At 39.0% G+C, this 12,250-nt stretch overlaps 3 protein-coding genes across 4 annotated transcripts in view; 2 read left to right on the top strand and 1 right to left on the bottom strand.

Annotated features, from left to right (window-relative positions):
• The window catches only part of znf532 (zinc finger protein 532), a 16,789-nt gene extending 11,370 nt beyond the window's left edge, over nucleotides 1-5,419 (top strand). The window contains 6 exon segments of the mRNA XM_039779432.1: nucleotides 375-551; nucleotides 1,242-1,404; nucleotides 1,672-1,995; nucleotides 2,472-2,584; nucleotides 3,315-3,453; nucleotides 3,536-5,419. Of these exon segments, the coding sequence (XP_039635366.1) occupies nucleotides 375-551; nucleotides 1,242-1,404; nucleotides 1,672-1,995; nucleotides 2,472-2,584; nucleotides 3,315-3,453; nucleotides 3,536-4,021 (1,402 nt within the window). The 3' untranslated portion in view covers nucleotides 4,022-5,419.
• The window catches only part of LOC120545252 (gastrin-releasing peptide), a 27,692-nt gene extending 20,083 nt beyond the window's left edge, over nucleotides 1-7,609 (bottom strand). The window contains exon 1 of the mRNA XM_039779438.1: nucleotides 7,256-7,609. Within this exon, the coding sequence (XP_039635372.1) occupies nucleotides 7,256-7,299 (44 nt within the window). The 5' untranslated portion in view covers nucleotides 7,300-7,609. The remainder of the gene's footprint in view (nucleotides 1-7,255) is intronic.
• On the top strand, nucleotides 6,249-12,250 carry oacyl (O-acyltransferase like). 2 transcript variants are annotated; one of them, XM_039779434.1, is made up of 15 exons: nucleotides 6,249-6,534; nucleotides 8,409-8,542; nucleotides 8,630-8,708; nucleotides 8,814-8,949; nucleotides 9,096-9,298; nucleotides 9,481-9,693; nucleotides 9,785-9,887; nucleotides 9,987-10,088; nucleotides 10,211-10,376; nucleotides 10,473-10,552; nucleotides 10,669-10,773; nucleotides 10,891-11,014; nucleotides 11,149-11,335; nucleotides 11,722-11,864; nucleotides 11,993-12,250. In XM_039779434.1, the coding sequence occupies exons 1-15, from the start codon at nucleotides 6,312-6,314 to the stop codon at nucleotides 12,095-12,097; spliced, it is 2,103 nt and encodes a 700-aa protein (XP_039635368.1). In that variant the 5' UTR covers nucleotides 6,249-6,311; the 3' UTR covers nucleotides 12,098-12,250. The 2 variants fall into 2 exon arrangements, with proteins under 2 accessions (XP_039635368.1, XP_039635367.1); XM_039779433.1 differs by having other exon boundaries at nucleotides 10,663-10,773.

Here is a 12,250-nt window from a genome sequence, read left to right as displayed (position 1 = left end):
GAAACTTATTGGCACATTTATTTTGTGGAGTCACCCAAGATACAAGCCATTAAAACTGAAAAACAGTATCTGACCAATAGTTAAATTATGAGTCTGGTCTTTCAAAATGTTGTGAAATTAACATCTTGTCTCAAAGTTAAAATCTGCATTGTTATAATATATTTGCATTGCTGACTGGTATTGATATTTTCAGGGCAATTCGGTTTCTTGCAGAGTTAGATGTCCTGTACTGATCAGTCCGCTAAGGCTCACCAATTAAACAAATTAAAAAAAACTACTAAAACTTAAACATTTTAAGACTTAAATTAGAAACACCAAAGTGCTTCTCTTTTTTAAATCTGTCTTTTGCCAACTCTTATTTGTTCTCCCTCCAGCTGTATCCACTGTAGTGTGATATTCGCTGATGTAGCAACTCTAAAATCCCACATCCAGAGTTCTCACTGCGAGATCTTCTATAAATGTCCTCTCTGCCCCATGGCCTTCAAGTCTGCGCCTGCAACCCAATCCCATGCGAACACACAGCATCCAGGAATAAAGGCAGGAGAGCCCAAGTAGGTCAAAAACACTGTGGGCACTTATTCATATATGCCAATCTAAACCAAATGTATTTCAGTTTTATATTCTGTTTAAGACCAAATCCAGCAAAGTGTATTCCAGTTGTTGTTGTTGTTGTTGTTGGTATACATTTTGATGTACACAAAATTTTATTCAATGCCAAATGAAATCTAATACATACAGTATTTCAATACAAACAGTATTGAAGTACAAAAAGTAAGCAGTACACACACAGTAGACTAGATTTTTCCTCAAAGAATTGTCAAAACACATCTACAAGCTCTTCCTTTCACACAGGCACACACCAATATAACCTAATACCCACGTCCAATTCATTTTTCAAAGGAAAATCATCCTCGCTGCTTCATCAGTAGCAGGATTTGGGGGTTTTAGACATGGTGGCTTAACTTGGGTTTGTTTTCTCCACATGGTAACCTTTCACTGACTTGCATACAGTCCATCATCAGCACTACTGATGATGTGGGTGCTTAGGAGCAGGTGTTCTTGTACCATTGTTTGGGTTTGGGCCTGGTTGTGCCCCAAGCTTAAAAGTTAAATAAACATCCAATGTGAAACAATATTCAAAGTACTAAAGCATCTTTCTAAACAGCTTTCTTTCCTATTTTTTTTATATTTTGCAGTGAACTTACAGTGCTTTTTTAAGGATGATTTGTTTTGTCTTACAGGGTGATCTATAAGTGTTCCATGTGTGATACCGTGTTCACTTTGCAGTCCCTGCTCTACACTCACTTCGACCAGCACATCGTAAATCATAAAGTTTCAGTTTTCAAATGCCCCGACTGCTCCATGCACTACGCACAGAAACAGCTCATGTTGGACCATATCAAGGTGGGCATAAAAAGCAGTTATTTGAGGCATGCCTTAAAATAATATCCACTTTTTATGGATGTATGAGTCTGTTTTTTTTTACTTCTATTTATCTCCACAATCAAACCTCATGCTGTGGGTTAATGAATATAGCACAGTATTATCTTTGAAATTTGTAAGGCAAATTACATGAGTACTACTAATTAGTTTAGTCTAGAAATGTTTCACATACCAGTGCTTTATAAATCTTTCGTTATCATTAAATCTGGATGTGTGGTCCCTTTCCAGGCCATCCATGGAACCCTGAAGACCATCGAGGGTCCACCAAACCTGGGCATACACCTCCCCCTCAGCACCAAGCCCACTAACTCTAATAGTGCCAACAGCAACAGCCCTAGTAATAATAATAATAATAAAAAAGATAGAGGAAATGTCAGTGGTCAAGACAAGGGAGAAAAGAGGCGTTCAGCTTCACCTATGAAGAAAACAAACCGTAATTGCTCAGCGGATCTCAAGAACCCTCCCGGCTCAGGATATACATGTAGAGAGTGCAGCAGCCTCTTCAGTTCCAGGGAGGACTTTGTGGCTCACATGAGGCGCGAACATGGCAAGGTGAATGTTTGAAACCATTCTCATAAGGAAGTTTCCGATAATTATTTGAGATTTTGCTTAGGGATGGTAAGGGAAACAAATTTAGAGAGTTGATACTGTAAGTCCTACAGCAGAACTAATTTATCAACTATGTTTTTCAGCTTTAAATTGTATACACTGTTGGATAGTATAATATGACAAAACATATTTCAGGAAATCTTCATGAGTTTTGAATGTAAAATCTTAATTTGTAAAGTAATTTGTAGCTGTATAGGCCTAACTGTCAAATAATTGTAATGGAGTAAAAAATACAATATTCCCCTCTAAAATGTAGTGAAATAGACATTTAAGTAAAGTACAAGTACCTCAAATGTGTACTTAAGTGTAATACTTGAATAAATGTCCTCAATTACATTCCACCACAAGTCACACTAGAGTAGAAACATGATAACTGCCTATATTTTAAAAAGTTATCATGCATTCTCCATATATTGCAGATACTGAAGAAACACCCATGTCGGCAGTGCGACAAGTCGTTCAGCTCCTCCCACAGTCTTTGCCGACACAACCGTCTCAAACACAAGGGACTGCGGAAGGTCTACACCTGCCCGTGAGTACACCCACCCACTGCGTTTTTGACAACAAGTCCAAATTTAACGACAAAATACTTTGTTGGTCCATCATGCCCTCCAGAACGACACATACAAGCGTTTTCTGATCTGACATTATGATTACGTTTTGGCTGGGTTTAGGCACAAAACCCACTTGGTTAGGGAAAGATTATGCTTTGGATTAAAACTACACTACTACTACTACTACTACTACTACTACTACTACTACTACTATAACTGCAGGTTAAAGTTAGAAGATGTTGGTCATCATGGTTACCATAATAACGACTTGGATACAGTTGTCATGATTACAAGAAATCAATGATCCATATGAAATGAATAGCTGTCTCCTGCGTTGTTGACCGATTCATCCACCCTGACTTCTTTGTGGCTCCATAGTAATGTCAGACTACTTTTTCTCAAGACAGGCAGAGAGACAGGGATTGTCACTTACACATAGTTTTTGTCCATTAGCTTAAACATCTCAATGCTCGTTTTTCTGATGAGGACAGTCTTGTTTTTTGGAGGCGGATTGGCTCTAGAGTATCACAAGCCAATAATCAATAAGGAGCCACATGTAGTTGTTGTCAAATTTCAAGAGGCACACATTGGGTCGATGCAGGAGCCTAAATTACTAAACAATTCAAAATGAAAACAGTAATAATGTGTGGGGAAAGCAAAAATCAGCTTGCGAGGAGTTATCATTTTTATTTTCTTGTACTTTGATAGGCACTGCCCAGCTCTCAGTCAACCGTTCACAAAAAGAATGCTGCTGGATCAGCACATTCATCTAATGCATAAAGTCAAAGACCCAGAGGGGAAGGCGGTCAACTCTGATAATATCGAGGCTTTACCTGACAAAGAAACGGTACTGTGGCACACATTTTTACTTTACAAGTGATTTCCATGGTTCTGTCATTCCTAACTGATCGTTTTAATCTCCTCCACAGACCTTCAGCCCCAAAAGGAAGCCAGAAGAGGATGAGGGGTCTCCAGGATTGAACTGCAGAGGCTCTGACTCACAGCCGTTGAAGAGGCTCAAGGTGAACATCCTTAAAGTTCACAAGTGTGCCGTCTGTGGCTTCACCACTGAGGACATTGGGGCTTTCCATGAGCACATTCCCCAGCACAAGTCCGATGGCTCGTCCTACCAGTGTCAGGAGTGCGGCCTGTGTTACACCTCCCACCGCTCGCTGGCCCGACACCTTTTTATCGTCCATCGGCTGAAGGAGCCGCAGGGCCTCGCCCGATACAACGCACGGGGCAAGGACGACGATGAGAGTCAGAGAGAGAACCAGCTGAATGACGGGACCCCAAATACCAAATGCAAAGTGTGCGGGAAGATGTTTGAAACGGAGGGAAACCTGAATACCCACATGAGGACACATGGGATGGCGTTCATAAAGTCTAAGAGACTGAGCGCCGCTGAGAAGTGACACTTTTAAACCATTCCATTTAAAGCACTGTAGTTTAAAACTTACAGTTTGTTAGCGTGCTGCAGACAACCTTCAGTATATTACAGTATGCTGTATACACAATGTTCATGTAAGGTACAATACAGTATACACACACAGATATGTATTATATATACAGTGTGTGTGTATATTATAAATATAAATGTCATAGTCACTTTGTGTCTTTAAGTAAATTGAACCAGATAGTTTTTGTACACACATAGATGTTTCTATAGGCTTTGAATATATCTTTTTTATAGAAAGAGCTTTTTAATTTTAAACGGTTTCCATTATTCTCACTAGGGCTAGATCATGTATGGATATATTGTTGTAATGAGATTAATCCTCATACAGTCAGCAGTGTTCTGAATTTGCAATGCTGCTAATGTCAAATGAATGTCTGAAAGAAAAATATACATATAACTTTTGGGAGCCTAAGGTTTCCCCAGTACAGTACATATTATCCCCAGCTAAGGTCTTTTTTAATTTCATGGATAACTTGCCTCATATTTCTCTCTGAGCTCTCCTCTGCTTCTACAATGGTCTGGTCTCCTCCTAATACATCCTCAAACTATTGATCCTAAAACAAAATCTCTGCATTCATTTTGAGATGAAATGAAGTGAAAAATCAGAAGATATCAGACAAAGGTAAAGCCTATTTTCAGCTGCAGCTTCATACCACTGTGTCAAATTATTATTTACATATCAAATACATACACAACAATTTTTTACATCAGAAACAGTCTTTTAAAGACAAATATATGGGCCAAATTTGTGTCATGGCAGTTCTTTGTGATTACAAGTCACAGTAAAGGTTTACCTAAATATTTAAAATAAGATAAAAAGCACTTGCCTTTCTTTTAACAGCAGTCTTCTTTACATCGTAAGTAATAACATTTACATAACATTTTAAGTTTCTTGCTTGTTTCTTCAGTTTTAGTTCTTTGGTTTAATGTGAAATCATGAGTGTTCATTGACAGGAATAACTGAGAAAATCTAACCTGAAGAAAATGTAAACTTGGAAATGGAATTATTGATAGAAGATAACCAGATCAATTAAATGAGAAATAATTGAAAGTTGTAAGAATCACAATATTGTTTTCCATTGCTTTCTTTGTTCCAAGCATTTCCAAAAAAAACAGACAGTAGATTTTTCTACTCTGACAATAAGACTTTAACTGTCCGGCGCTGTAAAACTGCATGTAAGAAGCAGTCTGTGAATTGTTTGTTGATTAGAATGTATCTTGCTACTGCTGTTTTAGACATTTCTGATGCCTGTGTACAAATCTGTTCTTTATGTCAATAAACAAAGTCACCTTCTAGCGGCAAGATCTGATGTCGACTGCACATGAGACATCAGCTCTTCTCTGTGGAAATATATCAGAAATCCGCTTGTGATCATTCATACTCATGCTTGTATTAGTGCCGTATACAGAGCTAAAGGGAGAGTGAATATTCAATCAACATTTGTCAGGCCACCTAATCCATGATTCTAAATGAATAAGAAATATGCAACTGTCTTGCCATATGGACTTTACCCAATCAACCCCCAAGTGGCCAAAAATATAAATCTGTTAATTCCGGTTTAACCAAAGTGTGGTACTTCTGTGTGGTAGAAGAACGTTAACACTTCCTTGACAAAACAAAACATGTTTTAATTTTGTTCACACTGTGGAGTAAAAAGACTCAGATCTAATCACTTGAAATCAGGTGCCACATAACTAAATTATTATCTACTTTCTATGGCATGTGCACAAAAATAAGAATGGATTATAATGGATAACTGCATCATACTAATTGTATATGGTTTCCCTCACTGTTGTCTGGTAAAGGCATGGCACTTTATGTAGGTTTTTAGGACAATCTCACCATCTAGTGGCCATGGGTGATTTATTACCATTACTGGACTGTTTGGTGTTGCTTCTCCCATATTTTAGCTTGAGACAAATAGTTCCAGTAAAAACAAACTCAGTAGAAATATTTGTTAAAAACGATTAATATTTAAATGATTAGGGGAAATAAAATCAGACTGATACTACTGTAAAACACCTGTCGTTTCAGTGGAAGTGATGGGACAACAACCCGCCTCTAATTATGTTGATCCTGTGTGGTGGGCATAATCAAAGCCTGGATCTTTTTTGTTTTCCTCTCATCCTCATGTAACCAAATCCTGTTCACACCTGATCTAGAAAACCAGGTGTGGAGGATCTGCAGTTGCTAAAGCAGTTTTTTAATACACCCCATTCAAGATGAATTTCAAGCTACCTTCTTCATGAGGATGTGTCCTCTCCTATGTTATTTAAACAACTTCTCTACTGAAATGATGCAGTCAGTCCTAAAAATGGCCCTGGCGGTAACGTTCCTTCTCTTTGCAGGGTGTAGTGTAGCGCTGGAAAATATGCAGGCCTTGACTGTGTCTCAAAGATGTACAGAGGATACCAACACTTTCCTCTGGGAAATTATCCAGGACAGGCCGAAGGAATATGCTGTTCTCAGTAAGTATTGCTGACTTTTAAAGGGCTTTTCTTTCTGTATGTTAAAGTTGTAGAGTTACTGAGCCTGGGGCAGTGGAGGTTCAGGTCCATTTACTACAGTACAGGGGCCAGCTGTTCTTTGAGAAGGGTCAGTTACATTAACTTTGAAACTAAGTGTTCACTTTAGCCATGGAGTGGAACAAAAACCAAGTTGGCAAACAGGACAATGTGAGGTTTGTTATACCGTCCCACTAATATGTAATGCAACAAACCACATAACAGTAAACTTTTAGACGGCATAAAAAAATGAAGAGAACATTACCGTACATTAATTGCACATTAACACATGTATTTCCTTAGAATCCAAATAAAATATACTGTACTACAAAATATGAGAGTTTATGATAACATCAAAAAGATGACATAGTCTTATCGTTTAGGTCTACAAAGTATCAATTAATGCTAACTACACCAAAGATATTTAAAGGATTAGGCTACACTTATTTTATGATGGTGAAAGTGGTAATGATAATTTCTGTTGTCTGCTCACTTTTTTATTTCTATTATTATCACTATCATAAAGCCCAATTTAAAACCAAAACATAATTTCAAATTACTAACAACAAATTGATGAATGAACAACCTGTAGGCTACACAATATGATCTCAATAACAACTAAACAGACATGTAATTTTGGAGAGAAAAGCAAGCGTTAAGAGACAGATAGACACTGTTAACTCACCGTTGAAGCAAGTCCTTGAAGTATACAGTCCATATCCATGTCATATAATGCCCTTATCGTTCCACTTGTTGCTCAGAAGGTTATTTGTTTTTTTGCTCACAGAACTAGCTGCTAGCTAACTAGTCTCACAACAACACGGCTAACGTTAACAGGCAACACTAAAAAACAGGCTGTTGTTTCATGTAAATATAAACTATTGTTGTTTTGTTTTGAAGCCAAAGTATGACTGGCTTCACATTTTACTTTGTATTTTCTCTTCCTAAGTATTGTCCATTCAGTTTTACAGTAGCATCATAGTGACCGCGTCAGATTGTTTGACAGTAATCAAACAGTAAACAACTTCACCTGTCCCGTCTGCGATATTACGAATCCCACTATGGCCACGCCAAGACCCGCCCTTCAATATCATTCACACACTACAATTGGCCAGGCGTCCATGCTTACACGTACAGGTCCTATCTCCTGACCAATCCCCTAACCCTAACCTTAACCACTCGAGGTGAAATGCCTAATCCCAACCAATCGAGCTGCTTCGTAGGGCGGGTCTTGGCGTGGCCATAGTGGGATTCGTCTATGGTAATTTTGCGTCCCGTCTTCACCACCTGTAAGGATGCAACGCCAGCTTTGACCGTACAACCCAGAGGGGCGCTGTTTCACTCCATTGAGGCAACTAGATGAAGAAATTGGGAAGACAACGAAATTACGTGTCTGTGATCTTTAAATCTGGCTTGACTTTTCCTCAGAAAAAAAAACGTATACATGTATTTTATGTTTACACAATTTCATCTTTTACATTGTATAGCAACACACAGTGAAAACTTAATTTCTGCTGACTCAAATTACTTATATCATTTGATTAAGGTGCAATACAGTCAAATAGCAAGCTATGCCACTTTAGGCTTATATTGGAAGTAGAAGCAGTTTCAACCTGGGTTTTTGAAATGGGTTTTTGAAGAGTCGCCAAATTTATTTTTAAATGAAGGAAGCATATAACTTTGTGCAATCATAATCCATCATCAATAGCCTATCACAATTTACATGTTTATTTCAATAGTCAGTCTCTTTTTTTTAACCCAAAGGACTGTGGATCATCGATGTTTGGTTATTTCTGCTAAGTTGCATTTGTGTGTTGTACGGTTGTGTGTATTGTCAGTGTATGATGCATTTGGAAAGATGGGTAGCAATGTCGAAGGAGGTAATGCCAACCAGCCAGGCCTGCTGCAGCAGTGTCGTTCTGCACACGGTCCCACCTTCTCTGGACAGTACTGCCAGGTGTTCCTCAGGCAGGTAACAACAAACAATGTAATTAAAGAAAATAAAATGTCATCCTGACACTTGGCTTAGATTTTGAACAAAGTGTTTTTACTACCATAGGAAACTGTCCAGTACTTTGTGGGTATTTGTGTCCCTGATTCCTGCGGAGAAGACGACGTGCAAATGCTGGTGCTGTACGGTCAGTAATTTTATTTTTAGGTTTAAGTTTTCTCTGGTCTCATTGCTTACCACTCAGTCAGTCCAACACTTGTGTTTCACGTGGCTTGCTTCACTTTTTTAACAGGGAGACTTCAGTTTGGCCAGATATCCCTCATTCCTCCTTTACCTCAAATCTTGGTCAATCAGTCCACTCAGGAGATGATCATGACCCACTGTTTGTCCAACAACATTGCCCCTGATGCATCAGATGTTACCTGTCTGTCAGTATATAATTGGATGTCACTCTTTTCAAATCCTCTCTACTGTCTTATATGCATGCATACTTGTAAACTGAACTGGAGAAGTGTCTCATACATTTCTGTTTTTGGGGAGTCTTTACCTAACACAGATAACCTTTCTCCTGCAGGTTTGTGTGTTGTATAATGGTAGCAATTCCTCTTGCGGCTACCCTGTTTACAGCTATAATAAGGTGGCAACGGAACAGAGAGGTCAGTCACACAGCGGAGTCTTCCTGTTTAAACACTGGCATCAACCTTTATGGGACCCTGAAGACCAACGGCTCCTATAGTAGCGATATTTATAGTAGCACTTCAGAGGGAAATAGTAATAGTAAGTACAATGTGTATTATGTGTTTCTGTTTAACTACGTGTTCCCCGAGATTTCCTGAAAATGTTTCCCAGATGATTCACCACAAGCATAATGCTGTTCTGTGATTGGACTACAGAAGGTAGATCATAGTAAATGTAAATTTTTGAACACCGAAAAGTTTATTGAATATTGTCTTTCGTAGACAACACCGGGGAAACTCCACTCTGTTTTCCTCGAAGCTGTATGTACCGGTGCCTTCAGGCGTTCTCTCTACAGACCACCAGCCAGGGTGTCTTTAGCACCTCCTCATCCATCACAAAAGGAGGCTACTCCTCCCTAAATGGCATCCGTGTTCTCAGCCTGTTATGGATCATATGTGGACACTCTGCACAGTTCCCCGTAATAAACAACCTGGGTACGACCAGACTCAATGCCACTTGCTCATTCAGTCTGCACGTCATTCACTTACTTATATATTCTTATATACTGCATTATCTCTATTGCAGATAACTACAAAGACTGGAAGAAAACTGTTGAAAGCAGCCCTGTGCATGTGCTTACCATCAGCGGGCCTGTTTTCCTGGCTGTGGACACCTTTTTGCTGCTAGGGTGAGACTGAAACAACACAGTTTAGACAGTTTAAACAGTGCTGGATTTGCTATAGTGTGTCTGTAAAAAGCGGTTTATAGAGCAGCTTTTGTGTTGTAGGGGTCTGCTTAGTGCAAGGTCTCTGCTGGGCTCCATTGACAGGGCTGAAGACAAACTGAGCCCCAGTTTGGTGGCCAACTACCTCTTTAGGAGGATTAAAAGGTACTGTATGTTGATCATTTGATAAAAACAGATTTACTTTGTAGAAGCTCTTCTTGTGTGTGTGAACTAAAACTAGTGACATTCAGTAATTGCAAATTCTCTTTGTCTTTCCTTTGCTACAGGATTCAACCACTGCACCTGTTTATTATGTGTCTAACCATTGGCCTCATCTCGCTGGTCCAGTGGGGACCCTACTGGTTCCCATTCATAGATACACTAATGGATTGTAAGACTTACTGGTGGGCTAACTTACTGTTGATTAGCAATCTCCTCCCAGTCCACGAGATAGTAAGTTTAAGCAATAACTCAGTAGCTCCAATTCTATTTTGACATGTGTCTACACTGACCTATTTGTTAACATTTTATTTTCTAATCTTTCCTCAGTGTATTCCTTGGACATGGTACCTGTCCCTGGACTTCCAGTGTTATGCCACCACTCCTCTGCTGGTCTATTTTTATAGAGTGTATGTCCTTGATTTCTACCTTGGACAAATTCAATGTTTGAATCATGGCCACAGCTCACTAATACAACTCTAGTCCTGTGATCTTATTCATTCTGTCTTTTGTTTATCAGAAACAGAAGTGTGTTTGTGGTTGTCGCTGGAGGCCTTCTGCTGATGACCACTGTGGCTGGTGCTGTTATAACTGCACTCCTGCAGCTGCCAGTCTTTCAGCCATCTACACTGTAAGGTGTAGTGATGGTGATCTTGTATTAATGTAAACAGCTTAGGAACCGAATGCATGAAATGTGACAGGAAATTAGCCATTCCAATATTTTTAAATTATTTTATTTATTTTGCAGGACATCTGAGCATTATGTCTTGTATTACTATGTGAAACCATACACAAGATATGGGCCGTTTTTAATTGGGATCTTGACTGGAATATATTTGACAACAAAGAAAGATCAGCTGTTAAAGCAAAAGGTAAAGAATTGTGAAATATGAACATATCATATGCTTTTTTTTGTGATATCAAGCTGAAACAGACTCTGTACACAAGCGAGCGGCTAATGCTGCCATCACACTCATGTGCTTATGGTGTCTTGCTGTTGCTCCAGTGGCAGGCAGCACTTGGTTGGTTCTGCTGTCTGTCACTCATGGCTGTGGTGGTTGGATTGGCCTACATCCTCAGGGAGACCCCAGCCTATCCATCTGTACCACATGCCCTCTACCAGGGACTGCACAGGCCCCTCTGGGCTCTGGCTGTGACCTGGATCATACTGGCCTGTGAAGAGGGTTACGGAGGTAAACCAAGAGCAGAGATGTTCCAAATACCATATTCAGAAAAAAGCAAAATAAAATTTGAAATATGCATCTTAACAAATGATCAACTATGTGTTTGCTCTGCATACTATTGATCATGTTGATCAATGGTTGACTGCACTATAATAGTGTAACTTGCTGTTTAATTATTTCATACTTCAATAGTAGCAATGGCAATATGAGGAAAATGTACTGCACAATTTGGGGGGATTTGGCCTTTTCAGCCTAAGCAATACTCAAAATAATACAATACAATGCAAACTAATATGAATATAAATACATAGCATATCTGCACACTTCTTGTTAAGTGACATGTGAGTACAGTCACATGAAAGCATAAATATATATTAAAAAAAATCTTTCTCTAGGTTTCATCAAGAGCCTCTTGTCATTTGAATTCTGGGTCCCTCTTTCCAACATCAGTTTTGCCTGCTATCTGACACATCCTGTCTTCATCATCCTCTACATTGGCTTGCAACAGACCCCAATCCACTACTCAAACATCAACTTTGTAAGTCAGCACATTTTATTCAGTTTCATCAAGCGTAATGCTGAGGTGTTTCAGATTTGAGCTTTATTAGGCCATGTTTTTGTATCCCTTTCTAACTTAATGTATTGCACGTCTCCTGTCTTCTTTAGATGTACCTCTTCCTTGGCAACCTGGTGCTCACGCTGGTGGTCAGCTATGTGTTTACTGTGCTGGTTGAGAAGCCATACCTTCTCCTAAAATGGAACAGTACATAACAAGACAAGTCAGCACACAAAAGACTTTCCTTTATTTCTTTTATTTATTATTCTTTTATATCTATTCAGCTAATGCCCCTAATCTTGTATCTGTTTGCTTGTGCCTCGTAAGCTATGTCAGTGTTCTTGTTTAATTCTGCTTTTGAAGATAAT

This window comes from Perca fluviatilis, chromosome 17 (assembly GCF_010015445.1).
Source record: "Perca fluviatilis chromosome 17, GENO_Pfluv_1.0, whole genome shotgun sequence".
Classification (NCBI taxonomy): Eukaryota; Metazoa; Chordata; class Actinopteri; order Perciformes; family Percidae; genus Perca; species Perca fluviatilis.
This window is presented reverse-complemented; position numbering and strand designations above follow the sequence as displayed.

Coding starts and splice junctions, on each gene's coding strand:
- oacyl (XM_039779433.1), top strand. CDS start 6,312: ATGAGGATGTGTCCTCTCCTATGTTATTTAAACAACTTCTCTACTGAA. Junction 8,543..8,629: donor GCCAGGTGTTCCTCAGGCAG/GTAACAACAAAC, acceptor TTACTACCATAG/GAAACTGTCCAGTACTTTGT. Junction 8,709..8,813: donor GCAAATGCTGGTGCTGTACG/GTCAGTAATTTT, acceptor CTTTTTTAACAG/GGAGACTTCAGTTTGGCCAG.